This window comes from Stegostoma tigrinum, chromosome 7 (genome assembly GCF_030684315.1).
Source record: "Stegostoma tigrinum isolate sSteTig4 chromosome 7, sSteTig4.hap1, whole genome shotgun sequence".
In the NCBI taxonomy this organism is placed as follows: Eukaryota; Metazoa; Chordata; class Chondrichthyes; order Orectolobiformes; family Stegostomatidae; genus Stegostoma; species Stegostoma tigrinum.
In genome coordinates, this window is record NC_081360.1 from 28,783,193 (window position 1) to 28,811,161 (window position 27,969).

The window sequence follows — 27,969 nt, forward strand, 5'->3', positions numbered from 1 at the left end:
AGTCGCGTTCACTTCAAGTGAGCGAAAAAAAACCCCATTCAACTTTTTTGTGAGCGGAGATTCGGCAGTGCAACTGAGTGGTGTTTCTTGAATTTCTAGAAAGTGCATTTTTTTTCAAAAAGAAAAATCATCCACTAACACAATACAAATCACTTCTTAGGTAAGCAGATATGATAGCTCGATTAAGATTTTTGTTAAAACAAAAGGAAAACGAGAAAAAAGGGAGGGGAGAGTAAGTGTTGCACCAAAAAAAATCTAAACATAAATGCTAACGAGAGCTTGTGTTGCTAATGTTCGCCATTTTCTTCAACACGTCTTAATGTATCTGGAGTAGTGAGTCGTAGCCTGTCGATGTGATTTTGTGCAGATAAACGAAGGCTTTTTTTTCCCCCCACTGAGGTGCGCTCAGGGCGGTTACCTTGAGTGTAAAGACCGCCGAAAAAGCGAGTTGTTGGTTGTGTGGGAGGCGGTGGGTGTCTGGGTTGAGCTGTGTGTGTGTGTGTGTGTGTGTGTGTGTTTTTGTGAATGGGGCGCTCGGATCCCGTTACGCTCCTACCTGTGGCCAGCCAGCTAGCTTCTCCCATTCATAATTTTCTCTCCTCTCTCCCAGGAGGAGCTGCAGAGCAAAGGGAAACAAAACAACTACACAAAAAAAATACGCCACTCAGTAGCGTTCCGCGAGTCCATGTTAATGGTTTGTAGCAGGACTTTTAAGAGAAGAACCAGCTACAAAATGGACGGATTTTACGACCAACAAGTTCCTTTTATGCATAATATACCGGTGAGTGAATGAAATATTCACTTCTTTGTTTTGAAGAAAAATCTTTACAATCAGGATTAATTCCTGAAGTATTAAGAAAGTTGCACGGATTTGTGCTTTAGGAGATGAATACACTTTAATGCGTTACTATTGTGTGTTATTTCTTATGCTCAATTTTCTACGTGAATTTAATTCTGTTTCTCAGAAAACACACGTGGAAGAGCTTCGCGGCAGACAAGTGAACGATAGAAAAAGGAAATTTGTGGAGACAGACCTTGCTCATGATTCTGAAGGTAGGTAGTTGCCGTTGACTGTCTAGGTGTACTTGCAATCGTCACTTTTCTGATCCCGCCGTTATGACCTGCCGCTTTCATTATTGGTAATGTTTCGTTTTTCCAGAACTTTTTCAAGATCTGAGCCTGTTACAAGAAACGTGGCTAGCAGAAGGTAAGCAAAGCGTGTTTCCAGTCATCTTAAGCTCGCATATTTGTATTTTTCAATTATGAATTGTTCACGTATAAATGCTTGACCTTGAGATACCAGTGGGGTTTACTATTAAAAGATTTCTTTTCCCCTGCAGCCCAAGTTCCCGAAGAAGATGAACAATTTGTACCAGATTTCCAGTCGGTTAACTGTAAGTTTTTTTTGAAATATCGGGAAAGTGTTGGTAATTTCGTTTCATGTGGTGGCCATCCTAACGCATATACTGTGCTGTAATAACCTCCCCCTTGCTACATAGAAATGTTTTGGATTCGGCCCTTTTGCAGTTTCTGCTAGAATTTCAGTAATATTAGTTTTAAATATTCAGAAAGTGTATTAGTGGCTAACTTGGGCCCAGAAAGATTGTAGTACAAAGCAGTATTTGAAATTACAGTATGTAACTTTCTTAAGATCAGTAACTGTTATTTTTAGTTTTTAATTAAAAAGTTAATATCTGTTATATTTTTATCCCTGCTGATTTTGATTCTGTTGAGATGCAAATTTTTCGGTGAGCTGGATGTAATCTTGGTTCAGATTTGCACTACAATTTAGAATCGTTTGGTCAAATGGTGATTACAGGATAGTGCAGCTTTGTAAAAGCTTTCATTTGATTTGATCACTTCCAAATGCTTTTCACCACTAAAACCTTACAAATATATTTAAATGTGGGGACTCATTAGAACTGCTGAGGTCTTTCTGAGAAAATGGTGTTTTGAATGTGTTCACCTCGTGTTGAGATATTCACAGTATTTAATTGGTTATTTCCAGACTATCCAGACCTGTGGACATTCCATTTTATAGCATGTTCCTGGAAGTAGATTTAAAATAGTGATAAGTAAGTGAATCTTCATGCCACCTGACTCCCTAGCAGATAATGAAAATTCACGATAGAAGTATTTTGGTGTATATATCATTTGTTTAATTTAAGGAAGAGATTTGTTTAGCTTTTACAGAAAATAATCAAACCATTATTTTGTTACTGATTCCTGTCTCTCAGTCCTGACATCTATCAATTTAGAAACTTTTAACTTGTCTTCCTTTTAGATTTCAGTTGACTGACTACAGATTTCACTGGGACCCACTATCTCAATCCTATGAACAGTTTGTGACTAATTTTATATAAATAGATTCAATGGAAAATGTGGATGTGATCCGTAGTTTGCCTTTGCGTCTTTCATTTTTGGCCCCTTGGGAAATTGTAGACTCCTGTAAGAATCATGTGACCACCTTGATATTTTGGGCGTTGAGAAGAAGGTTTAGCACAAAGCCAGGACCCTTCAAGTCAGTTCTGCCAGCCCTAGCAGCATTTGATGTTAACTCTTTGTTGGTTTGCAGTGATGAATTGTCTGCAAAAGCCCAATTTAGTCTGCCATCACTTTTATCTTTTTAATCCTGGAAACACTAAACATTTTTGAACCAGATGGTTCTCTTAACATTTCAATATTTATATTAGACATTGATCAAGAACCATGACTGAAACTTGACCATCTGATAAGATAAGTGTTAAATATTAGTAATTGTGATTTGTCTCTGGCTTTGAATAGCTTCCTATGTATGTTTTTGTTTCCTTTTATTGTGGTGAAGCTTACCACAATAGATCATTCAAAGCCATTAATGAAAAGATGAAAGACTTGTATTTGACTGGTGCCTTTCATTACCATGGGATATCCCAATTTGACAGCCAGTAAAGTACTTTTAGAAAAGTGTAGTCAGTGCTGTAATGTGAGAAATACAACTAAGAGTTCATGAAGTAATTTTTTTTTCTTTCTACTGCTTTTTGGTTAACTACGCTTACAGATTGCAAATGCTTCCAAGTAAAATTGTTCTGCAACCATACTGTATCCTTTATTGACTTTGACTTTGTCTTTGTCTTTTGATACATATAACAAAAACTAATGGGCTTTCCCTTTGTTTTATTTTACTCCAAAATATTAAATGTGAATGTATAAGTCAAGGGCATTTAGTCTTCTTGCTTTTAACCTGTGCTACTGGAGGAATTATGGCAGATGGAACTGCTTTATTTGGAAGTTTATTTCTTCATTTTCTGGTTGGGATATTAGGATCCACCTCTCCAGGTGGGACTTGAACTGAAATCTCTGGGCTCAGATGGAGATATTACCACAACACCACAAGAACCACATTTGGAAGATTTTCTTTGTGCAATATTGCAACCACGTGGAGAGCTGTTAGTGAGCTGACTTCTATAAGCATGATAGTTTATTGGAACTGCATTGCAGAAGGAAGTGTGGATTCAATTCCTATTAGAATTTCTGACCTCAGCCTTACCATTGGATGTTGCTAATGATGACTTCTATATAATTCACAATGGCCAGTTGCAAAGCCACAAGGATAAATATCAACAGGTGGCCTGACAGCTCTGTCAGGGAATACATAGTGGCATGAGGGCAGCTTGAGGTTGTGGGAATGTGACTGAATGTGGAGAATAAGAACAGGTAGTGCTGGTGCATATGGTCATTGCTTTTCTTATCTGAATGTGGATCCTAAAAGTGATGTAATAAGAAAGTTCCTTTGCAGAAAATCAGTGCAATTTATAGCCCTTTTTAGTTATGATTAGTGACTTTCACAGAGAACATTTGTTCCGTCAGTCTATTTTTAATTTGTCAAGTGAAGCTTGAACAGAGAAAATGCATGCCTGTGTGCATTTTTAGAAAATGACACCAATGTAAGCCTCTCTTTTAATTTTTACCGACATACATTTCACTTAATGTTTCTTGCCTGTTTGCTTCTCCCCTGCTGAAATTTGCATAATTCTGTCACCTCAACTTTTTCAAAGTACGAGCAACAGCAGATACTTATTGGAATGAAATGGCATTCTTCAAAACTAAACTGCTGTTGAAGCAATTTATACCACTGAACAATGCTATACTAGAGAACAGCCGTGTTTTAACTTAATTTATGAAGTTGAAACTTGTGTTGTGCAGAATGCTCTTCGTGGATAAAGAACGCATTTTGTTTCTCCTATTTCCATTCCCCAACGCCTTCACATTTTAACTTCCATTCACTAGGGAGTGCTTGCACGTGCGATGAGCATCTGTTTGGATCAGAGGTGACAACCTACAAAGCATGGTTTTGATTCTTCATATGGGAATCCAGTCTAATGGTTCTAATGAGAAATAGAAAACCAACCTTGATTTCCAATTCTAATAAGAAACAAAGCAATTTTGCATTGTAAACAAATCTCTCTCATACCAGCATGACAATATGCCCGCCCACCCACCCCACTACCACACAATCTCCTCCGAATGCCATTCCTGATCTGTATCTGTGCTCGTACTCTGGATCCTATTCACCAGTGCAAATATATTTTACATTAAAGATACAGAATGGGTGATTTTTATGCACAATGAGATCACACTTGGCATTAATTTCAAGAATACTTAGCCAGCTCCTGCCATTGTAAACAAAATTGCTATTCCATAATGAAAGCATACAAATGAATTAAAGCAGCTCTTGCTGTATTCCAAAGAGTGCCAGGTTCAAATTCAGAAGGCTTTTTGATCAGTCCAGTGATCAGGTGCTGCTGATCAACCCAAAGAGATCAAGGTTTTAGTTGGCTGTCACGATATCATGTTTATTAGGTACGTTAATGAGATTTGCAGATGTTTGCTGAAAACTTTTGTGATGGAAATCATAGAATCCCTACAGTGTAGGAGCAGGCCCTTCGGCCCAACAAGTCCACACTGACCTTTGGAACATCCCACCCAGACCCATCCCCCTATTACCCACCTAAGCTACACATCCTTGAACACTACAGGTGATTTAGCACGGCCAATCCACCTAGCCTGCACATCTTTGGACTGTGGGAGGAAATACGTGCAGACACGGAGAGAAAGAATGCAAGATGAGGTTTAAGCTTTAGCTGATTTCTTTCTACAAAATTGTTATTAAAACACACTTCCAAATGCATTTAAGTAGATAGCACTGAATCTAACCAGAAGTGAGTTTTCTGAAGCTGTGCTCTATTGTAGTGCCCATGAGTCATGTCAGACTGCAGACTCCGATCACTCCAGCTGTGGGATTCACTTAGAGCAACATTTACAGATTCTTTGGTATAACAGTGCCAGGATCAAACTTGATGCAAGCTACTATAATTCACTTTATCATTCAATTCCAACTCCATTTAAAATAGCAGAAGCTGGTTAAGTGCTCTTGAAGTTGATGCCAAACACATTCTCACTGTTCACAGAAACTTCTTCATCCCTAATGCCTGTAGTGTAGTAGGATTGTACTGGTAAATAGGTTTGATTAGATGAGTAGTACTGAAGAGTTTGTGGAGTAATGAGATGGGTGGGTACACTTTTATGCTGGCAGGAGAAGGAATTTTTTTTTTTATCCCCATTGTATCCCAATTCTTATTGAATGCTTTTGAGTTCCACACAGCACAAGTTTACCAGTATACAAAAGAACCCCCTAATGCTGTTTACTCTCCACAGCTGCCCTGCATTACTGTTTGGATGGCCACTTGTTGATTGTGCTGATCCTTAATCTTAGTGAAGAGTTAAGGTTATTGCCTTGGAACTGTGTCAATATTTAATGCTAAACTTGTAACTTTCAGCATTGTTGTAGTTGGGTGATAGCTATCTTGAATTCAGTACTTTATTGATAATTTGACATGGCTGGAGGCATAGCCTAGCTTTGGAGACATACATGGTCTTTTTTCAGACCAATGTGATAGGATTAGCATGTTCTAATAATGTCTTCTTCAATATGATAAATTTAATATTAATAAGAAAATGACAGGAATGTTAATCTTAGAAATAAACCGCTGTCAAACTATTAACAAACCCATTTTTCATGCTGTGCAGCACAAGTATCTTTATGCTTCATTAAGTTTTCAGAAGTAGGAACGATTATTGTTTTTTGTCATCTAAAGAATGGCATTTTATAATTTTCTTTTCCTTTTTTGGAATTTCTTTTGGCCTCTTGAGCTCATTATCTACGTGTCATTTGCAGCCTCCTGAAGAGTGCTCTACTTCATCTATTGCCTTGCAAATCAGCAGAAAATAAAAATGTCTGTCTGTTATAGTGGGAAGAAGTGATAGTGGTTAAAAAAAATTTACATGGTCAGAACTTCATAAACCTTGCATTTAATGTGGTATAGAAGTGGGATTTTCGTGAATGAAATGAGTCACTTTTATTGATCATGCTTTGGTTGCATTTGCTTGCTTTCATAAATCAATAGATTGAGTTGCATACTGAAATTTCAGTTGCGTAATTGAGTATGAGTTCACTGGTTTCAGAGAAAGGAAAGAATGCTCATTGAGTCCTTTTTTTATAAGAAAGTGTGTATTCAACTAGAAATTGCAGGGAAATGCTAATCTGAGCTGGCATCTAATGTAGGCAATTCAAAGTTTTGCTAGCTTGTAATCCTGTACACCAAGAAATTAGTCTATATTGCAGAGACAAAGCTGCTGAAATAACTCTGAAATTTTTTTAATCAGTAATTTAAAATTGATCCACTAGGAACTCTGACTTGCCTTTGACTATTTAGTTCTGGTTCCAACAGATTGCTTCTGCCCCTTCCTCAACCCGTGTGCTGCTGAAAACCTCATCTGTGCTTTTGTTTTTAGTGTCACCTAATCAAATACACTCCTAACCATCCTCTAGTCTCTCTTCTCATCCCATAAACTTATCCAAAGCAGTATCCAGACTCGCCCCATTCATCATCCCTGGGTTTTCTGACCTACAATGGCTCGCAGTCTGCAAATGCTTCCGTTTTAATACTTTGCATCCTAGTGTTCAAATCTCTCCATGGCCTTGCATCTTTTTGGAAACGCCTCCTTCAACATACCGTGAACACCACTTCCACTCCTGTTAACCTGATCCCTTCCCGCATGCCATCGCCATTGGTTGACTTCAGTCAGTGCCTTAAGAGGTTGGGGATGTACATGTATTCCCTGCATGTACATCCCCGTCTTGTGCACGCTTGTCCTTTTTTTGAGTTTGTCATCCCTCCCCCACTGCTGAAACCAAACTTATTCACAATTTATTTGTCACCTTTCCTAGCACTACTGCCTTATCGTAATGCCCATTGTTTTGTCTTGTTATCTTCTTAAGTGCCTTGGAATGTTTACTATGTCATAAATGCATGTTGGTAAAATTTGCTAGATATTTAACATTTTAGGGCAACATGAAAAGAATTGAGAATTTCTAAAGTTGAAGATTAGGGTTTAGGATGAGTGAATTTGAATGTTTCCATTGTTGGTTAAGAATTCATTGGTGCATTGTTTGCTCCCCATTGTAGTCATTGCTAATTGAATGGTGCGTATTGAACTGGATATGAAAAGCTGCTTTGTGAAGTGTAAACTAGTGATCTTTAATTTTCTAAAGTGTGATGTTTTAGGTGATAGAAAAGTACAGAGTGCAATAATTGGTCAGCAATCTTTTGACTTTCCTCTGGTGTGATAGAGAAAAGTGCTGTCATCAAGGACAGATCATTCGACAAACGTCAAATTCTACCCATGACTGCAAACTAAAGGTGCAAAGTTGACAGTCTGCCGTGACTAAAAGACAGCAAAGCATGGAGCTACTGAGAAAATGCAGCAGTAGCTTAGCTTTGGCTACAGCAAACGCATTAAAATACCTCCAGTTTATACATCCGATTACCTGTCCCCTATTTGTAGGTAGAAAACTATGCTGTTGATTAGTAAAATGCTTGGCAATGGGGCTAACTGGAAGCCAGTTCGATTTAAGTTTCAATATGACCTGAGTGAATCTAGTCTACTAACCACACTTGCTGTAGTTTACCTCAACTTACCAACACTAAAAGAATCTATTTTAACAGCCACAGTTGTATTTAGTTACAAGGTGGATTATCATTCTTTTTCCTCTGATAATTGTAAGTAGATTTTGTTTGTGAGGTTGAATTCCTGCAGGTAGTCACCAGCTGTGTTTTGTGAAGCTTATCGGCTTATTCATCTTTTGGGAAATCGTCCTTTAGTGTCATCTGCTTAGTGAAAAGATAAATGGAAGCAATTAGCCCAGGACCATCACTTATAGGTCCTTCAGTGTAGTTTGTTCTCTGGATCTTGCTCGGATGATCCTTTGCTGTAATTAGTGTTTGGAACTGATTGTGTTTCAGTGGTACTGTATCACAATTCAGCTATTGTTCGTGTGCACCGATGTTCACTAACATGTTAGCAGTTGAGCCCATTTTACGTTGTGCCACAATTTTTTTAGAAAAGGATATCTCTGATATCGAGCTGTCAAAGTTAATGTGGCTGAGTGATCTACAACAACAGTATTGTTTTTTTTTTCCCCCCTCCCTTCTACTCATGTGATCATGATGGCACAGGGCTGGTCCCAAGCTGCGATTGTTTGTGGATAAATGTAAGCATTGTGACAGTTTTTTTAAAAATTCTTTATATGGAAGGTTTTCTTTCCATAAATGATGAAAACACAAACCTCCTCCAATTTGCTTGTGTGAAACACAATATTAGAGTCATAGAGCTGTACAGCATGGAGACAAACCCTTCAGACCAATTCTTCTACACCAACTCAATAGTCGAAATTAATCTCAACCCATTTGGCCAATTATCCCTCAACCCTTCCTGTTCATACACCCATCCCGATGCCTTTTAAATGTTGTAATTGTACCAGCCGCTACCACTTATTCTTGCAGATCATTCCATACGCACACCACCCTCTGCATGAAAAAGTTGCCCGTTAGGCCCCTTTTTTAAATCCTTTCCCTCTCTCCTTGAACCTATGCCCTTTAGTTTTGGACTCCCCTACCTTGGGATGATGATCTTGGCTATTCACCCTATCCATGCCCCTCATGACCTTATACACCTTTTTATAACATCACCTCTCAGCCTCTGAAGCTCCAGAAAAAATAGCCCAAACCTCAGCCTCTCCATAACTCAAACCCTTCAACCCTGGCAACATCCTTGTAAATCTTTTTCTGAACCTTTTCAAGTTTCATTGCTTAGTGTAGTAAATCTAATTATTAGTATTTCGTTCTGGAGTGACAGCTGTGTACAATTCTCATCCATGAATATTGAATGTTTGTGTAAAGCTACGTGAGTAATTTACTTCTCGTTGAGTGGTAGCCTAGCAAAATGATAAGATTTTACATTGAAACAGAAACACAGGGTGCATTTCGGACATGTTGTATCAAAATGCCTATAGTGACAATTCTGTTTTCAGGAAGCGTTTTTTACAAGGGCTTGGATAAAGCACATTTGCTCCTGCTCCTGCTCTTACTCTCTGTATTCTTAATCTTGGGGATTATTAAATTTTCTTCTGCATTTTGGTAATTAACTCTAGGGAATAAGTTGTTTGACCTGGTCTTCCATGACCTGAGTGGTAGTCTTGAAGTTGCGTGTGATTTTAAAAAAAACACTAACTCGCATTCCTTGAGGAGGGTTGGAATTTCTTTCCGTGGAGTGAAATGCAAACTTGGAAAGATCTTTAACCTAACCACAAGGTGCAAGGGTCAATGTCTGGATTCTTTGAATGGCTGCCTTCTGTAAACCATTCAAACACTCTCTTTGGAAATGTTTCTTCACAGTAAACTTTGAGCTTTGGAGCATGCTGGTTAGATCTGTCTTTTCTAGTAATACTGATACCACGGTACAATAAGATAATTCATCCCTGCTGTAAGCTGAATTTTATAATGCCAAATACATTAAATGACTCAAGTGAAATGGTGACAGTTAATTTCACAACTTGAATTTGAATATTTAAAGATGTGCAATAAATTCATAAATTATCATTGTGGAGTATTATAAATTAAAACACATCATTGATTCACAGACAAATGTTGGTTTCCTCCCTCTTCCCAAGTTAAATAAGAGTTTGATTTACACAAATCCATTTTTAATATTCCCAAAGCATTGAAAACATTTTAAAAGCAAGAGGATAACTAGGGAGGTGATAGGACCACTTTGGTGATAAGAGGGAACTTGTGCTTGGAGGCAGAGTATGTGGCCGAGACCCTAAAATGAGTACTTTGTGTTGGTAATCACCCAGAAGAAGGAAAATAGAAAGAAATGAGATTGCCGCGGAGCATGCTAATATGATATGGCATTTCGAGATCAAGAAAGAAGTGGTGTTGGGTCTCTTGAAAAGCAATTGGGTGGATAAATTGTTGGAGCCTTGATCAAGATCTTTGTATCCTTGCTAGCCAATCGAGAGATCCTGGAGGGCTGGTGAGTTGTTAATGTTGTTCCCCTGCTCAAGAAGGGAAATGAGAATAATCCTGGAAACTATAGACCAGTGAGAGTCTCATCAGTGGTTGAGAAGCTACTGGAGAGAATTATTAGGGATAGGATTTACACCCATTTAGAAGACCATGGCCTAAGTAGGTAGAGCCAATATTGCTTTCTGTGGGGCAAGTCTTGCTAAATGATTGAACTTTCTGAACAGGTGACAATGGTAATTGAGGGTAGAACAGTAGGTGTTGTCTACATGGATCTTAGATAGGGCTTTGACAAGGTTCCTTCATGTTAGACTCATCCAGAAGATTAAGATGCATGGGCCACATGGATTCAGAATTGGCTTGCCCATAGAAGGAAGAGGGTATGGATGGAAGGGTGATTTTTTTTAAATTTCTGGCTGGAGGTCTGTGACTTGTGGTATTCTGCATGAGTCCACAGGATCTGTGCTGTTTGTGATTATATATAAATGACTTAGAGGAAAACTATAAGACCATAAGACATAGGAGTGGAAGTAAGGCCATTCGGCCCATTGAGCCCACTCCACCATTTAATCATGGCTGATGGGCATTTCAACTCCCCTTCCCTGCACTCTCCCCATAGCCCTTGATTCCTTTGTGAGAGCAAGAATTTATCAATCTCTGCCTTGAAGACATTTAACGACCTGGCTTCCACTGTGCCCCGTGGCAATGAATTCCACAGGCCCACCACACACTCTGGCTGAAGAAGATGGTGAATTAGTAAGTTTTTATAGATGAAACAAAAGTTGGAGTTGTGGATAGTGTAGAAGGTTGTCAAAGGATATGACAGGATATAGATCAGTTGCAGATATGGGCAGAGAAATGGCAGATGGAGTTTAATCCAGGCAAGTGTGAGATGCTGCACGTTGAGAGATAAATGTTAAAGAAAAATGTAGTTAATCACAGGGCTCTGAACAGAACTGTGATGTTCAGAGGAATCTTGGGATTCAAGTACAGAGCTCCCTGAAAGTGCCACGCAAGTAGATAGGCTGTTAATGAGGACATACGGCATGCTTGCCTTTATTGGTTGGGGTCTCAAGTACAAGGGGCAGCATGTCATGTTGCAGCTTTATAAGACTTTGGTTAGGCCACACTGAGTATTACATTCAGTTCTCATCACCACATTACAGGAAGGATGTGAAGGTTTTGGAGAGGGTGCAGAAGAGGTTTACGACTATGCTTGGATCAGAGAGTATGAGCTATAACGAATGGCTGGAAAATCTCCATGTTTTCTCTGGAGTAACAGAGCTAAAGGAAGACTTGATAGAAGTCAATAAAATGGAGATGCGTAGCCAGGGTTGACAGTCTTTTTTGCAGAGGTGAAATACCTAATACTAAGGGGGTGTGTATTTAAGGTGAGATGGGGGCAATTTCAAAGGAGATGTGAGGGGCAAGCTTTTTTGAGTGGTAGGAGTCTGGAACATGCTGCCACGGTTGGTGGTGAAAGCAGATACGATAGGGACATTTTAAGCAGCTTTGACATAAGCAAGCGAATATTCAAGGAATGGAGGAATACAGACCAAGGGCGGGCAGAAGAGATTAGTTTAATTTGGCGTCATAATTGGCACAATATCATGGGCTGAAGGGCCTGTTCCGATGTTCTGTTTTCCAAATCCTCCAATAACCATTCAATAACCCTGTCGCATGTAAATAAGGTGGATATGTTTACCGTCCAGTGTAGCAACACCCGCCTGGGAAAAAAGGATAATTGTGGATGTTCTTCAATATCCGCACTGTACTCAATGCATCTACATCATTGTGTATCTTCGTGTTGCACCTGTCAGTTTCCACAGCTAGAGTTACAATGTGAACTTATTTTATTTCAGTGGTATTTCACGGACCTCCTCCAGCAAAGATCAAGCGAGAATCTCACAGCCCGAATACTGATGTATCCTGCCGTCATAAGCAGAGTCTCAATTCTGGCTATGGAGAAAACTGCCTCTACAGTTATAGGTACTGCAGTGGGTTATGCATAGACTTGGGGAATTCCTCAACTCTGCTTCTTTTTGTGTTTTGGCTTCCATGGCTACAATTAGTTCATTGGCTATGAAGAATTTTACGAAGATGAGGTCATCAAAGATGAGTTATACAAGTACAATTTCTCATGTTTTTAAACAAAACTTTTTTTTCATTTCTCTTTTGAGTCACATCAGTCTTTAGTACTTCCCTTGCTGTCATCTTGTGACTTGGCGCACAGAGTGTTCTTGGTGCTGCAGTAACTCCAACAAAGTCCACCCTCTTTGCACTATTCTTTGACTTAAACCCTCACCATTGGGAAAAATACAAAAATAAAACCTTTTTTTTTATTAGCAACTGATAAAAATCATACTTATTTCAGATGATTCAAGCTCAAACCTGCCAAACGTTCTGTTTTTGAGGCAAGTACTCGGCTATCAAGTGAACATCCCTAATGACTATCTAGTCTGGTCCAATGTTTGTACAGTTTTTATTTCTTGTGGTTTTTATATGTTGCTTTGATAGCTACGTATTTTAGTACAGAGTATAGGTGGTTGCACTTCAGTTCAGAGTTAAACTGGAAATCGTTGGGCAGACTAAGCATAAACTATTGTCCCATATAATGTAATGCTTACGTAAGATCATAAGACGTCGGGGCCAAAGAAGGCCATTCAGCCCATTGAGTATGCACAGTCATTCAATGCCATCATGGCTGATCTGATCATTCTCAACACCACTTTCCTGCCTTTTACCCTATAACCCATAATTCTTTTCCTGACTGAACATCTGTTTATCTCCACCTTGGAGCATCACAAAATGCTGGGTTGTAAAATAGACTATAATGATTTTCATCCTGGGAAGAAACACATTGTAGAAGGATGATGGGCTGGTTGTATATTCTAAATTACATAAATTAATCCAACCCACTTTATTTTGGAAGTCGGCTAATTTTGCAGTGCAGTCACTACTCTGCAAGACCCATTTTGCATGGAAAAATAATTAAAGATTGCTTGCTTGCTGAAAGCTGTTAAGTGTTATAGAAATGTGTTTTTAGAGTGGTGAGGGACTGAGCTCTTTAGCGTGCAGGTGGGTTTCAGATTTAACCCTTGGTTTATTTTGGTTGTTGTTTTCTCCTTTCTTTTCCAAGCTGCATGTGCGATGAGATTAGAATAATTTTCCCAAGTCATCCCAGTTTAGAAAGGAGAGCTATTGCTGTGATTTGATGGAAAGTGAACCTAATCAGGCCTGAAGTAGCTTCCTGTGTGATGCTCTTCACAATCCTAAGGCCTGATTGTAATTGCTGTTTAGGATCAGAAGCTAATGCTTTGTTTATGTGAAGAATGTGAGTCATGAAATGTTGGTAAAGCAAATCCGACATGAGAAATGGGGCCCGATTAGTGAATGTGCAGCAATCCTTTTCCTTTTAATAAACTTTATAACATTTGGGCCATCATCAAAGATGATGCAAACATCCGTATAGGGTACACACTCTTGAATACAAAGAGCTGTTAATTGTAACAGATTTTATGGTAAAGAGTATTGCTTTTACAACTCCTCTGTTCACCAGTGCTAACTTGAAAGATGCGCCAAAAAGCTAGCAAATTATCTAACATTTTGTCCTTTTTCTTTTTTTTCCCCTATTTGCAGTGCCTATGATAGGAAGCCCCCTGCTGGGTTCAAGCCATTAACTCCACCAGCGACTCCTGTGTCTCCAGTTCATCAGAATTCCCCTCTTTCACACCTTCCATCTGCGGCAGTGCCAGTTTCAGGCCATGGCCCTGCATCAGTTCCAGTTCAGGCTGCAGTTCCCGCATCAGCGCAGCAGCAGCAAACCTTTGCGGTACCTCGACCTCCCCAACCCCCTCTTCAGATGTCACGAAACCTGACTGAATCCCAGTATGCACCAGAGCACAGGTATGGGTATAATTAACTGTCCCTACTAACTTTTATATGGTGGGCTCGCTTTATTGTTTTGTAAGCGCTAGATGAGGGAAGACTTCCAGTTTGTGTGGAAATGCACGTTTGTGGCCCCAGTTCCTGAACACCCTTTTTTAACTCCCTAGGATCTGTGCATGTTGTAAAACAAGATCGATTTCAAAAGGGTTTGGTCGCTGGTCTGCGCATTATTCTGTGATCTCTGCCAGAATTATCGGAGCGATGTCTCGGATAATTATGTTGGTTCGGCGACCACCCCCACCCCGACCATAACTCAAACCAGGGAAAGGAGGAACTGGTCAAGATTTGCTGTGTTGACCATTGCTAAGCAAACCCTCGCTGGAAGACATGTAAACTGTGAGGACAGTCTCTCTCGTTCAGCTGTGATGGCCCCTGTGGGGTCATGGCTTGCCCAAGCTGACTCTCTGGGGAGTCTTAGCAGCTCAAGTAAGGGGAGGGCAAGCGACATCTGTGTGTGAGGCATTATGGTCAATGGAGAAGCAAGAGCAAGCAATTGAGGGACTGGGTGGTGGGAAGAGAACCCTTTTCATCAAAAAAGCTGACTTTTCAATGCACTTTGCACCACTTTAATCTTGCATTATGAGTGAGGAAAGTCTATTGCCCCAAGGTACTCCTTGTCCAATTATTAGACGTTCTACAACACTAGCCCCTCAAAATAACAATTTGAATATTGTGCTTAAAATGCCACGATCGCTAACTGGATGAACTATCAGCAAAAATAGAATCAAACTAAATCCACAGGGTGCTCTCTTGGCTAAACAAAAGAGAAGGAATTTTATTCCTACGGTCAGATCCTTTCTATCTGTCTGCACAAATGGGGTTTTACTGGAGTTATTTTGGGTGCGTTGGCTGAATAAAAAGCCCATTAACGTTACTGAGCTCTTGGAGGAGTGCAGAAAGAACATGGTATTTTGAGCAGCGGCAGCTCCCGAGGTGGCACTTGCTTCCGTGGCAGCTTTTGCTTCCCACAACTCTTGGCTTTCGTTGCTGCCAAGCGGCATGCACGGGATGCTGGCTCAGGACCATCTGGAAGTGTCAGTTCCGATAGAGGCATACCAGTGGAGCTATGGATTTCAGCTTGGCAGACCGCTTGACACGAAGTGGAAATGGGACTAATCCGACTGCAGTCAGCTTGTGCAGGATCATCTTATGTGGAAAGTGGTGCTGGAGATCTAGCTGATGTGTGGATCGCCTTTTCAAGGTGCTAAAGGATTCTCGAGTGGCATGGTTTGGCAACGTGCTGCCTTGCCCACCGAGGTGGAAGTAGATGAGACCAAATAGGCTTTTCTTTAATGTGAAAGTTGTATTCAATGGTGCTACAATAAACTCTGGATTGCTCAGAACAGAATATACAGATGTTGGTTGAGATTCTATTTAATGCATTACCTGTTAGCAATTTAAATGCTTCATTTCAAAATATATATTCGGCCCACTCCCATTATTTAATGGGACATGTATTATACAGTCTGTGTAACCAGGCACACACTATAGTTTAAAGACAGTTTGTATGTTTAGGCTTTCATACTAAGCGCTGACGTGATGTAGAAAACTCTTAGCTATTTGTAATGCTTCATAATCTGCCTCATGAATCTAGTGTTCAAGCAGCATGCATTTTTGCCGAATTATGACCTAGCTGGTAATTTGAACGACAATCCATAATTGTGTAGAATAGAATAGTCAGATTTTTTTAGAAGTCGCGCAGAAGACCTTTATTTAACCTATGTCTATTTAATCAGGTGGAAGAAGCCTTTATGTTCCATTGGGCTATGCTTTGACAGGTGACTGATGCTGACTTTGTTTTATTGCCAAAGGTTCCACCGGCAGATGTCCGAACCATGCCACCCATACCCACCCCAGACAGGAATCCCCAGCGACAGTCGACAAGTTTATCAGCGGCAGATGTCAGAACCAATGCCTTCACCGTCTCCTCAGGGCTTCAAGCAGGAATACCATGACTCTCGTTACGAGCACATCACTACAGGCGTCAGTGGTCCCAGCAGGCAGAATTTCCAAACCCCCCTCGGAATTAAACAGGAGCCGAGAGACTACTGCTATGACTCAGGTTGGTCCTCTAGCAGGGCCTGCTGCTGCGCCCTTTTTAGGTTGTGTTGATGTTTCAGTAGATGTAAAATGCAACCCTTTCCCAACTGTCAAACAATGAGTTGTTGGCAGTTTGAAAGGATTAATCTGGATCTTCTTCCTTCCCTTGGGTGTTCTGCATCACTTTTTATTGTCTGCCATCAGCAAGCTGGGAGATTTGTTACCATGGTGATAGGTCTTAGCTGGTATTTCACACACTTCATGGAGGTTGCTTGACAGAAGTAACTGGTCACATTCTGCAAAGTGACCTTTCACTAATGTCAGATGAGGGACGGACAAGACCACAAAACCCAAATTTTGAAATAATTCCCTGCTGGTACTAAATGGAAGTGTTAGGGGCAAGATCCTTTCTATTCTACATCCTCTTTTTGGTTTATTTTTAAAGGAAAAGAGCTTTAACCATTTGATAGTTAAGGGATCAAACTGTTTTATGTAGTTTGCAAAATGGCTTCCTGAAGGGTGTTATTAATTTGGTGCTCTGTGATGTGACTGAATTCTCCTAATCAGCTTATGCCTAAAAATACCATAACCTATAAGAGGCTGTGAGCAGTGATCTACAGTAAAACTGAGCAGATGCTAAAGATTTAAAGCTAAAGGACAACATCTAATGGCATCCAAGGATTTAGGAGAACAATTTTTTTTTAACGTAGGTCATGGTTTCTTTGTTTGTTTCCTATTTCACATTAATTACACAAACATGTTATTGATGTGTTGTCAATTTTTTTTTCAAATGGGAGAGGCTGGTTTATTTCCAGAGAAATCTAACTTACCTGGAGAACAACCAAGAAACAATTATTTCCATTGCATATTATGCAGCCAGTTCCAAGGAACTGATCAGCTTTGATTGATATGGTTAATCTTAGCTTCACATCTCGGTTGGGGGTGGGTCTATTGAGAGAACTTAATTTTTAAAAGCTTTTGGGCGGCACGGTGGCTCAGTGGTTAGCACTGCAGCCTCACAGCACCAGGGATCCAGGTTCGATTCCAGCCTCGGGCGACTGTCTGTGTGGAGTTTGCACATTCTCCCTGTGTCTGCGTGGGTTTCCTCCCACAGTCCAAAGATGTGCAGGCTCAGTGGATCGGCCATGCTAAATTTCCAGTAGTATTTAGGGGGATGGGTCTGGGTGGGATGCTCCAAGGGGCAGTGTGGACTTGTTGGGCCGAAGGGCCTGCTTCCACACTGTAGAGAATCTAATCTAATCTAGACTCCTGTCCCTCCTGCAAGAAAAATCCTCTATTCCAAAGACAATTTGCACTGATGCCAGTTAGCTAAAATGGTTTTCACATAATCTGCAGCAATTGTCTGGTTTTCCTGTTATTTTTCCTAAATGGTCAAGCATGTTGCCGAATTTATAGCACTGAAACAAAGATTACTGTGTGGATTCACAGCCAAGAAATGACTAACTTTATTGCACCTTCCCAGAAGAGTGGACAATACAATAAAATGCTCAGATCTTGCAGTACTCCTCCTCCAATTTCAAGCTTCTACATTTAAAATGTAAAATGCTTCATCTACAGAATACAAAATGAAAAGCTAATATCAACAATATCTGAGTTTTACAGTTTGCTTTGCTCGTCTGCTGCTGTTCCATCAGAGTAATTGAGGTTATAAAAATGTTTATCACTGACATCAGTATGTAGCCGAACAAAAATATTGTTTGACAAGAATGAGTGGAAAGAGCAACTTTTTTTTCTTCTTTCCAATATGTTTTTGGTCAAGCCTTCTGGCCTTTTCTGTATCTGGTTAGCTCCTTGCATTTCCATTAGCTTGTCTATGTTCTCTCAACATCTATCTGTCAAACCTGCAAATCCAGACATGAACTCCCAACTCCATGTAATGTTGGAGCTGCACCTTGCTTAAGTTTTTTTAATCAAATATTTGACTTATTACACTCTACCGAGAAATCTTTTGTAGTAAACTTTCCATTTCTTTTTGACTTCCACTTTGATTTTTATATTGGACTGCCTGAGGAACTTGGATTAGAGGAGATTCAAGGAAGGTTTCTCTCCCATAACTAAGTTTCCATTTTCACTTGTCTGATTTGATTCCCTCTTCCCCTGTAAGTTCCAGTTGGATATTTCAGGCTGTTGTCTGGGTGGCATTCTTTGTATGGTTGCAGCGTCTTTGATTTGTGGAGTTGCTTCATCACATGGGAACCCTCTTAAGTATACTTGACGGCAAGAGTTTTTATTCAGCAATTTACTTCACTTACTCTGTGGGGTATTTAATGCACCCCAATGACCTGCACTCCTTTTAAGGTCAGCTAAACCTCCACCAGCAAATAATCACAATGGTCTCGGATTCACTGTGAATCTGGTCTGAGAGTGAACACACTTGAGGTGGACTGTATCCCCCGGTATGGCTTTATGTTCAGTTCTCCCATCTGTATGCAGTTGAGCAAGACGACAAAGTAGGGACAAATATTGGCAATTTCAGCACCTCAGCATGGGCTTTATTTTAAAACCCCATTCCCTTCCCATGAAGATGAGCAACACTTGGCTCATGCTTTCCTGCTCAAACGGGTGACAGCTTGTTTTAAGATTTAAATTTTCAGTTGTCTCGGAGTGTGAATTATTAAGCAGTCCTGTTTGGCCTGCTTTGTTTGGTGCTATGGTCATGTGACCATTTCAGTGGGTTGCAGTTCATATGTTATGTTGTCACTTAAATAAAACCGTTCTGTTAATTCTATTTTCCACCTATAACATCCTTTTTATTTTAAATTCTACATCTTCCATACAGAAGTGCCTAACTGCCAATCCTCTTACATGACGGGAGGAAACTATTACGCTGGTCCCAATAATCCAGAAGGTAAGTTGCACGTGGTTTATTATGATAAAGCATACGATGAAGGTTGTTGAACCTCAGTTGCATCCAGCTATAGTTTGTTTCAGAATAGTCATTTTATTCATTGTGGTACAGGGCAGATATTCAGAATCGGTATTTTGATTCTGCGCAAAACAATTACAGGCAGAAGGTTATGTGGACAAATGGTCTGAATACGGTTTTATTGGGCATATAATTAGGATTATAATAATATATGCTGGCTGCTAGCAAATGCTCAAAAAGCACTGTTCCTCACTGTAATATCAGGAGAGGTGAGGTATTGGACAGATGCAGGAATGTTACGGTGCACAAGGAGCACCCATTTTATCTGCACCAGTTCTCCAAACAAGCGTTATGACATAGAGATGGCAGGAGAATGGCACTGTGGCATAGCCCATCACATTGTTTCTATTCCAGTTAACATCCAGTACCCTCTTGAATGTTTCGATCGAACCTACAAATTTGAACAAAGACCTTTTTTTAAATAAGCAGCTAATTATTAATCCATACCCGTGCTTCAAAATTCCTTGCTGCTGTTCCCACTCCACATGTATCCTTTTGCCACCTGTGCGACGAGAACACTATTCAAAGCATTTTGTCTCACTTCGGGAAGCAGCTAGGAGGAACTTACCAGCCGTAAATTTGACTTGTTCCTTTGCAAAGTGTTTAAAAAGTGGAAGTGTTATTTTTAACATTGTAAAATCAAGAGAGAAGAGTTCACACATCTACTTATCTGATTTGAAAAATGCAGGTTTAAGAAGTAAATTCTATTTTGGAACTCTAGTTCAACTGAACCATTACCACTCTCCTCTATTGAAACCTTGAGCAGCTATGGGTTTCAGCTGTTTGTTCTTGTTGCTTTCTGTTATGTTCTCTGGATAAGTGTTATCTGCTGCGGCTAATACAGCTGCTGCAGCTGTACCTCATAACCTCTGAACAGTCTTGGTTATCTGTTTAGGAAAATGCTGGCTCAGACCAAACCTCAACCCCTGAATTTAGATGATGCAACTTGATGACATACTTTTTTTAAAAAAAAATCAAGTGTTGTCCTACTTAAAGCTGAAAGGCAGCCAGGGTTCTTGGCTTGCAGTGTCTGCCTTTGTTTTACTTTTCACCAGAAGTATTTTTTTATTAAAACAACTACCCTCTGCTTAGCATCTTTTTGCTCTGTTTTTTCGTCTGCTTATTCTTTTTCCCCATCCCCATGTTCTCTGAAAGCAAAATCAAGAATCAACAATTTTCTTCCAATTGGGAGAAGAGTGGTTTTGTATTTCCATTGGCAACTGAGTGTTGGCTACGAAAATGTAGCGATGTCACCATGATTTATCTTACGGCTGTCCAATTGAGAACGCTAAGCAACATTGAAAGTTTATTCAAGGTTGGAAGATGGTCAAAAATAATCAAAAAGTGTAACACCACAGGAGGCCAGTTAGATTATGATCTCCATGACGAGATGCCAAATCAGAGTAAGTAGAACAAGGGACCAAGGAGATGTAAAATTAATTGTTCAAATTTTATTTGAAGAATTTTCTGACTGTTTGTATGCAAATATTGGCAATGCATATGCAGATGAGGCAGCTGAAAATGTCTGTCTTTACATCCTTTCCAGGTTTCCCTTATGAGAAAGATCCACGACTGTACTATGATGATACATGTGTGGTACCAGATAGGATTGACCGTAAGTAATGTGTTAACTTGCAGCTCAATTTTGGGTTAACAGTTTGGTCTCGAGCTGAACCAGGGAAATCAAGTTTGATCCTAATATCTGTTAAATTAGTTTTTCACAACTCTGATTAGTTTTTTTTATTCATTTGTGGAATGCGGGGATCATTGGCTGGGCTAGCATTTATTGCCTATGCCCAGTTGCCTTTGATAAGGTGATGATGAGCTGCTGCCTAGAACCCCTGCAGCCTGTGTACCATATGTAAACCCACAATGCCGTTGAGGCGGTTGGGATTTCCAGGATTTTGGCCTAGTGAACGGAATAATGCAAATATATTACCAGAATTAGTTGGTTAATGGAATTATGACCATTGGCAGTACCATTAGGGGTTTTAATCGCCACTCAGTGACCCTTGTTGGAAGGGGAAAAGGCAGGAGAATGGGGATGAGAAACATATCAGCCATGAATGGTGTAGCAGGCATGATGGGCCAGTTGGCCTCCTTCTGTTCCTATGTCTCAAGTAGTTTGTACGGTACGAACTGGATTGGAAGCACTTGTATGCACCGGTCCTGCCCCAATAAACAACTACCATCATCGAGCCTTTTTTTTTTTGCTTGAAAAAAGCAAGGTTTTGTAAAAAAGCAAGGCCACTTGAGATATTACAAAAGGCAAATCATCTGTGTGAATATTTTCATCCAGCAAGAACCATGGCTTTTGCAGAAGGGGAATATTCAGAATGGGGTCAACGCCAAACTTATTCCAAATAGAAGTCCACTTTTGACATACCTGTTCAATGTTATTAGTGTTGATGTATTGATTGCTAAAGTGTTTTGATGACGAGATTGTGGTTGAATCACTTGAGTTTGGTGGCTCATGTTCACACGCCACCAATTATTCGTATTCCATATCAAACAAAAAATGAGATGAATCAGGACCTTGTATTCTAATCCTTTTATGGTAGGTGAGGAATGAGGCTGTGTGTGTTCTGTATATTTTTGAAAGGCATAAAATTGAACTATTCCCTTTTGCATATGTTGTGTCCCAACTGGAGAGATCGAGTCAGTAATGCCCAATGCAGTCCTTATTTTTGTACCCCCTCCATGCCATGCCCACTCCCCACCTTGCATTTAGTCAATCCCTTCAATGGAATTTTTGTTGGTTTCTAAAGGAACTCGCCATATGGAAAAGGTCACTGCATGCATTTTTCATACCAACGTAAAATCTACAAAGCACTCTCCTGTCCTCTGTGTAGAGTGGAGGCATGTTAAGTGAGAAGTTTATTTTGGATTTAAGTGTAGGGCTTGCTGCTGAAAAAACCGCATCTGGTGGGAAGGCAAGGAGTATGGAACTAGCTTCTAATTTGTTTTTTTTAATCTCTAACAGATAAAGTCAAACAGGAATCCCCTGTGTACCGGGAAAACTTGCCATACCAACGTCGAGGCTCCTTACAACTGTGGCAGTTCCTTGTCACCCTCCTGGATGATCCGTCTAATTCTCATTTTATTGCATGGACAGGTCGAGGCATGGAGTTCAAGTTGATTGAACCTGAAGAGGTATGTGTTACATCAGACTTCTTGCCTACATTTGGATTGATTCCTGTGCTGCTCTGAATCTGACCTGTTATGTTTTTTGGTTCCTACCCTTCTACATGGTTGTGTCTCAGCCCTAAGCTGGTGCTAATGGCAGTGGAGTCTGGCATTGTTTCCCCCAGACTTCACTGGCACAAGGTGAAATGTGCACCAGGATATCACCCTAAACCGTTGTTACCTTTTTTATATTGAAGAGATGTTATGACAAGGGTAAAAGAACCAACCAGATCAACTTTGAAAGAGAAGGAAATGGAAATTAGAATGGCTTACTCAACTTTGCATTTGAGATAATGGGAACTGCAGATGCTGGAGAATTCCAAGATAATAAAATGTGAGGCTGGATGAACACAGCAGGCCAAGCAGCATCTCAGGAGCACAAAAGCTTGTGCTCCTGAGATGCTGCTTGGCCTGCTGTGTTCATCCAGCCTCACATTTTATTATCAACTTTGCATTTGTTTAGTTCAGCTCAGTAGAATCAATTTTAAGATGTACTGAATATTTTCTGTTACTGATAACTCTGCTTTATCACAGCATATCTTAACACTGAATGTTATAAGAAACAGTAACTATTTTAAGGAACACAATCTTTTTAAAATGAATAACAGTGTAATCTTTATAACCTTGCATCAGATTTAACATATCACTGGGGTGCAAGAAGATAAAACTGCAACTGGTCCACATTTATTTCAGATTTACCGAGAAATAGTACATAATAACTAAGGCTTCATTTCAGTGGTGGTCTGGAACACAGCACATATCTGAACTTCAAACAATTTCAAAAGTATTGACTGAAGCTCCATTTCCATGGAGACTGGGCTATTTTCTTGTTTTTGCATATTAGGATTTCCGTTGTGCCCCAGGGTTTTAGTAGAGCCATTCATCTACGCTGCCGGGGTGTGGTCACAAGTCTTCATTCATAAAGAGCAGTATTTATGTGCAGCCTTGTCTCCAGTAACTACTAATATCTTTGCTTGCCTGGAGCTACTGTCTGTTGTTTAAATTATATATGTGTGGGATGAGATGAAGGCATCAACTGTCTTAATTTGCTCGTGTTCTTTAGCTACACGGTCCAAAAAGGCGATGGTTCCCCCAAGTTACTTGAAGAAATTCCAGTGTGATCACAGTCTGTTCAGAAAATATTTGCTCTTGAGAGTATTGTATAGCCCATGGATATAGATAGGTAACTGTCATGGGTTTGCTGAGAGCGCTGAAAGGAGACCATGGAATGGACCAGTCACAGGCTCCCACTGGGGTTAGGGAAGGTTTTAGCTGAAACCGCACAGTACTTTTCAGACTTGTACGGACAGCTATGTACTGGGTGGAATTATGCTCGTATGCTATTACTGGAAACTATTGCTGCCTGAAAATGATTCCAGATCAGAGTGAAACTTGGAGATTGGCTGCATCCCCTTTTTTTTTGTAACGCAATATGTCAAATCCATTCCCTCTTGTATCATCCAAACAGATTTTATATGAAAATCTCTAAAAACAACAATTAACTATAATTTGTCCCAATTCCTGCATTTATATAAGTATGCTGCGTAAGCTGTTTCTTTTAGGTACCAAATGTAGGCAATATTTCAGGAAAAGAAAATTAAGTTCTTCCACAGTTATGTATTTATTAATTTCGACTTGCAAATTTGTGTCCTTTAGGAATACTTTACTGTTTTTGGAGGCAGAAAGAACCTCCAGTATCACAGTCAACAGAATAAACAGGCAGAAGGGGACTCAAGATCCCAAGTCTGGATTTAGGGAGGAAGGGGAGAAATTACAGATCATTTCTGGGGTTCTCCTGATTCAGAACACCTTGTGTTTATGCCTCACCCATTCCTTTGTAATGCAGACTAATGCATGATATTAACTACAAAATTGCATAAATGCTTATCAGCAAAGTATTCATCATAATAGGTGTTTATTTTTGCATAGTCAGTTCTACATTTATTTCCCTCTTTCGATGGTGGATTTCGAGAATAAAAAGTCCATAAAATCAGCAAGTTATGTCAGTGTACTGCAGCTTGCTCCATCAGCAAGAACATTTGGGGAAAGTAAGAGGTGACTGTAAAAGTGACCTTTATTAGGGCTGGAATAACAGTGGATGCATGAACTGGATTATGCTGCAATGTCAACAGTGAAATTTGCATCGTGAATATTTTGATGCGAGGGTTATGCATATTTCAGAGGTCCATATTTTAACAAATTGCAATTTTGTTTCTTAAAAAAAGTTGTAGTGGCTTTCCGCTTGGTTGTGGCTCTGAAAATACGTAAAATGGAAGATTCCTTTAGCAACTGGGCCAACCAAATGAAGCTTGCTTTGAATCAAAAGCTTCCTTGACTGGTTTATATGTTAGTGGTCAAGATAACAGTACAACTCATTTTTCAGAGTACAGGCAGTTTTTTTAAGCCTTACTTGTAATTGAAGTAGTTGGACATGAATGACCAATACAGCATCTTTCAGCTCATCATCTACGAATGCTTGATACGTACACCTTTTCAGTTAGTCACTTGAAAATGTGCAAGAGAGTGATTTAAAGATTGCATTGTGTGGCAATGAATGCTGGCCAGCAAGTTGAAGTTCAGAAAGACCAGTAGACTTGTTAGCCACCTTTTTGCTTTTGAGCGTATTTATAGCTCTAATTTTTATTCTGAATGAGCATTGTTCTTTTATCTCAGTTCAACCATATTCTACAAATACATATTTGCAATTCCCAGTACTTTGGTCGAATTACTGGATTGGTTGCCCTTGGGAGCAGAAGTACTGTTTTTATTCGTGTTTTTTTTAAAAAGATGCACTGGTGATAAGGAATAAACACTTTCTAAAATCTCATTACAATCATGCTTGCCACATCAGCAGCTCCATTAGTAAACAGTTGAAGCACTATACTGTTACAGTGGTGACCTTATGGGTCTTCTATTGATTTTGTGAATTCAGGCTCCTGCTTTTATTGAAATGCTGTTAATGGAATATAGATCAATAGTGCAACTGCAGAGTCTGTGGTCACTTTTTATCTTTGTATCCATTTAAGAGCTCATTTGAGTAGTCTCTCTCTATCTATGAATATATAAACACAGCTTTCGTTTCCTTCTCTTTGTGCTTTCCTGCTGCAGGTTGCTCGGCGCTGGGGTATCCAGAAAAACCGGCCAGCGATGAACTATGACAAACTGAGCCGCTCGCTTCGCTATTACTATGAAAAGGGCATCATGCAAAAGGTGGGGAAAAGATTCAGATTTAGGGGAAAATAAATTTGAAGGCGTTTATAGTGTCAGGACCCTCTAACCTTCAATGGCCTTAAACTGGAATCACTTGTGCGAAAACTGTCCAAGATGCGCAGTTTTAAGTATGTCATTCATGTTTCAACTTAACATGTTGAAGTGAAATTTGTTTTTTTGTTTCCAAGTACAAAATGTTGTATCAGCCTTCCAAAACAATAAGGGTACAAATATTGATTTGTGTTCACCGCGTACCCTATAACCGTCTCTTGCCCCTTGGTTAATGGATCTGACATTTGTATTGAGTCTTGACTCCTTTCCTGCATTGGGTATTGTATTTAAAATCTGTTTTCCAGCCTGGAATATTGCAACTGATGGACAATTATGTACTCTTTGCTTCTACTCTAGGTTGCCGGGGAGCGGTATGTGTACAAGTTTGTATGTGACCCCGAGGCACTTTTCTCCATGGCCTTCCCAGACAATCAACGCCCCTTCCTGAAGACTGAAATCGACTGTCATATTAACAAGGAGGATACTGTTCCCCTCACGCATTTCGATGATAATGCAGCCTACTTGTTGGAAATGGATCATTGCAACAACCTCCAGTATCCAGAGGGCTTTGCATATTGACTTGAATCGAGCAGCCTAATGTGACTGAATGCATCATTGTCCAGCTGAAAAGAGCATCATATGTGGTACTGTTGCACTCAGCTGTTAGGAATCCAGCTCTTCAGAACGTTCAAGAGCCTAAAAGTTGTACAGTAGCCTCTCACTACTGAAGAAGCTGCCATCTGCTTCACTGACGACGCACTAACAAGCGTGACTTAATACGGCTAAGCCCTCCACGTTGATAGTTATGGGGTGGGGGGAAGCCAAAACTGTGTGTTCTGGTGTGGCATTTGCGATTGTTCAGCGTGGCATTCGCAGAGCTTGGATAGACCATGTGACTGTAGCGTTTGTTATGACAATCTGCTTTCCGTTGAACAGTTCTTTCAGCTGCCTTTCTGATGTTAAAGGGCTTCAACTTGCACAATCCCACAGTTGTATCATGGGTCAGATTCAAAGAAAACAGTATGCGCTGTTGCCTGTAGATCTGTGCCCTGGATTGAATACGAACTGGCGCTGTATTAAGTAGCTAAAGAGAAGAGTCCTGTCTACCTGAGACTCCAATACAGTGCAGCTTGTAGTTTATTTTGTTCTTTTTTTAAAAAAAACGCTTAAATGTTTTACCTGTTTAAACTCTGAAATTATTTGACACCACCTACACTATTTTTCCTCTGGCTCCTTTTCTAAACTACACTTTTGTGTATGTAGCAATTTTTAAAATGGTTTTAATTCAGTTCTTCTCAAATGGATGAAGAGCTTTATTCAGGCTAACCACTGCCATTTGATTTTCTTTTCCTCCCACTTCTGCCCTATCCCAGTTCTGATGCGTTATCTTTCTACAATAAAAAGGCTGGAATCAGTTCTTTGCTCGATCCATCTCTAGGGAAGCCATCGCATTCAGTACCTTTGTGTACAAATTGTTTCCGTAATGAGGTTATGCTTGTAATATTTTGAGGTGGGAGGATGTGGGGTTGGGTAAAAGGAAGCCATCAGCAGGTATTTTTCAAAATTTCAGAAGTGTATTTAAATTTTGAAGCTTTTTTTTGCCTTGTATTTAAGGCAAAACCTTTTTGTTAATGGCATGGCACTCTGAAGTATAGAGTTCCAATATTTTGGTGATAATGTTACAGCTTTAATCAAGGGGGTTAGGGCTTTTACTGTGTAACACAGTTAATCCTGCTGCAGGTTTTAGATGCCTGCTTAAGCTTTGCACCGTTAACCTTTCACAATTTAATGTTTGAGAATCTAAATATAGGTTTGACTGTTTCTGCACACAGTATCTTGCAATGGTATATTGCAATTGTACAATTACAGCATATCCTCACTCTTTCAATTCTTTATATTTTATGTATAAAGTCCCCAGGGTTTATATTATTGGAAACAAAATTATTTTTACACCAGATCTCAATTGTATTTTATTTTAAGAGTTTTTTTTCTTGCTTCTACTCTTAAATCTGATGCTGCAAAGACCAATTTAATGGATACATTAATGTGGAAACCTTGCAGCATTTCTTTACAAATTGTGTTGTGCATTTAAGGGAAACCCTGCCTTGTACACCAAATAAATGTTTCATCTCTATTGTGTACAATAAAGTTTTTTGTTTCTTTGCCTCGCATTCTTTTTTTAAA

The 27,969-nt window shown here is 39.7% G+C and overlaps 1 protein-coding gene across 2 annotated transcripts; it reads left to right on the plus strand.

The window, feature by feature from the left end:
* On the plus strand, window positions 1-27,956 carry LOC125454006 (ETS translocation variant 5-like). 2 transcript variants are annotated; one of them, XM_048534246.2, is made up of 13 exons: window positions 1-160; window positions 611-781; window positions 966-1,053; window positions 1,160-1,207; window positions 1,341-1,394; window positions 12,266-12,392; window positions 14,043-14,309; window positions 16,163-16,413; window positions 19,192-19,260; window positions 20,885-20,953; window positions 22,322-22,491; window positions 25,633-25,734; window positions 26,143-27,956. In XM_048534246.2, the coding sequence occupies exons 2-13, from the start codon at window positions 686-688 to the stop codon at window positions 26,362-26,364; spliced, it is 1,563 nt and encodes a 520-aa protein (XP_048390203.1). In that variant the 5' UTR covers window positions 1-160; window positions 611-685; the 3' UTR covers window positions 26,365-27,956. The 2 variants fall into 2 exon arrangements, with proteins under 2 accessions (XP_048390203.1, XP_048390204.1); XM_048534247.1 differs by lacking the exons at window positions 1-160; window positions 611-781; window positions 966-1,053; window positions 1,160-1,207; window positions 1,341-1,394 and adding an exon at window positions 2,058-2,075.
* Window positions 27,957-27,969: the final 13 nt, after the last annotated feature.

Coding starts and splice junctions, on each gene's coding strand:
- LOC125454006 (XM_048534246.2), top strand. CDS start 686: ATGTTAATGGTTTGTAGCAGGACTTTTAAGAGAAGAACCAGCTACAAA. Junction 1,208..1,340: donor AGAAACGTGGCTAGCAGAAG/GTAAGCAAAGCG, acceptor TTTCCCCTGCAG/CCCAAGTTCCCGAAGAAGAT. Junction 19,261..20,884: donor TGGTCCCAATAATCCAGAAG/GTAAGTTGCACG, acceptor CATCCTTTCCAG/GTTTCCCTTATGAGAAAGAT.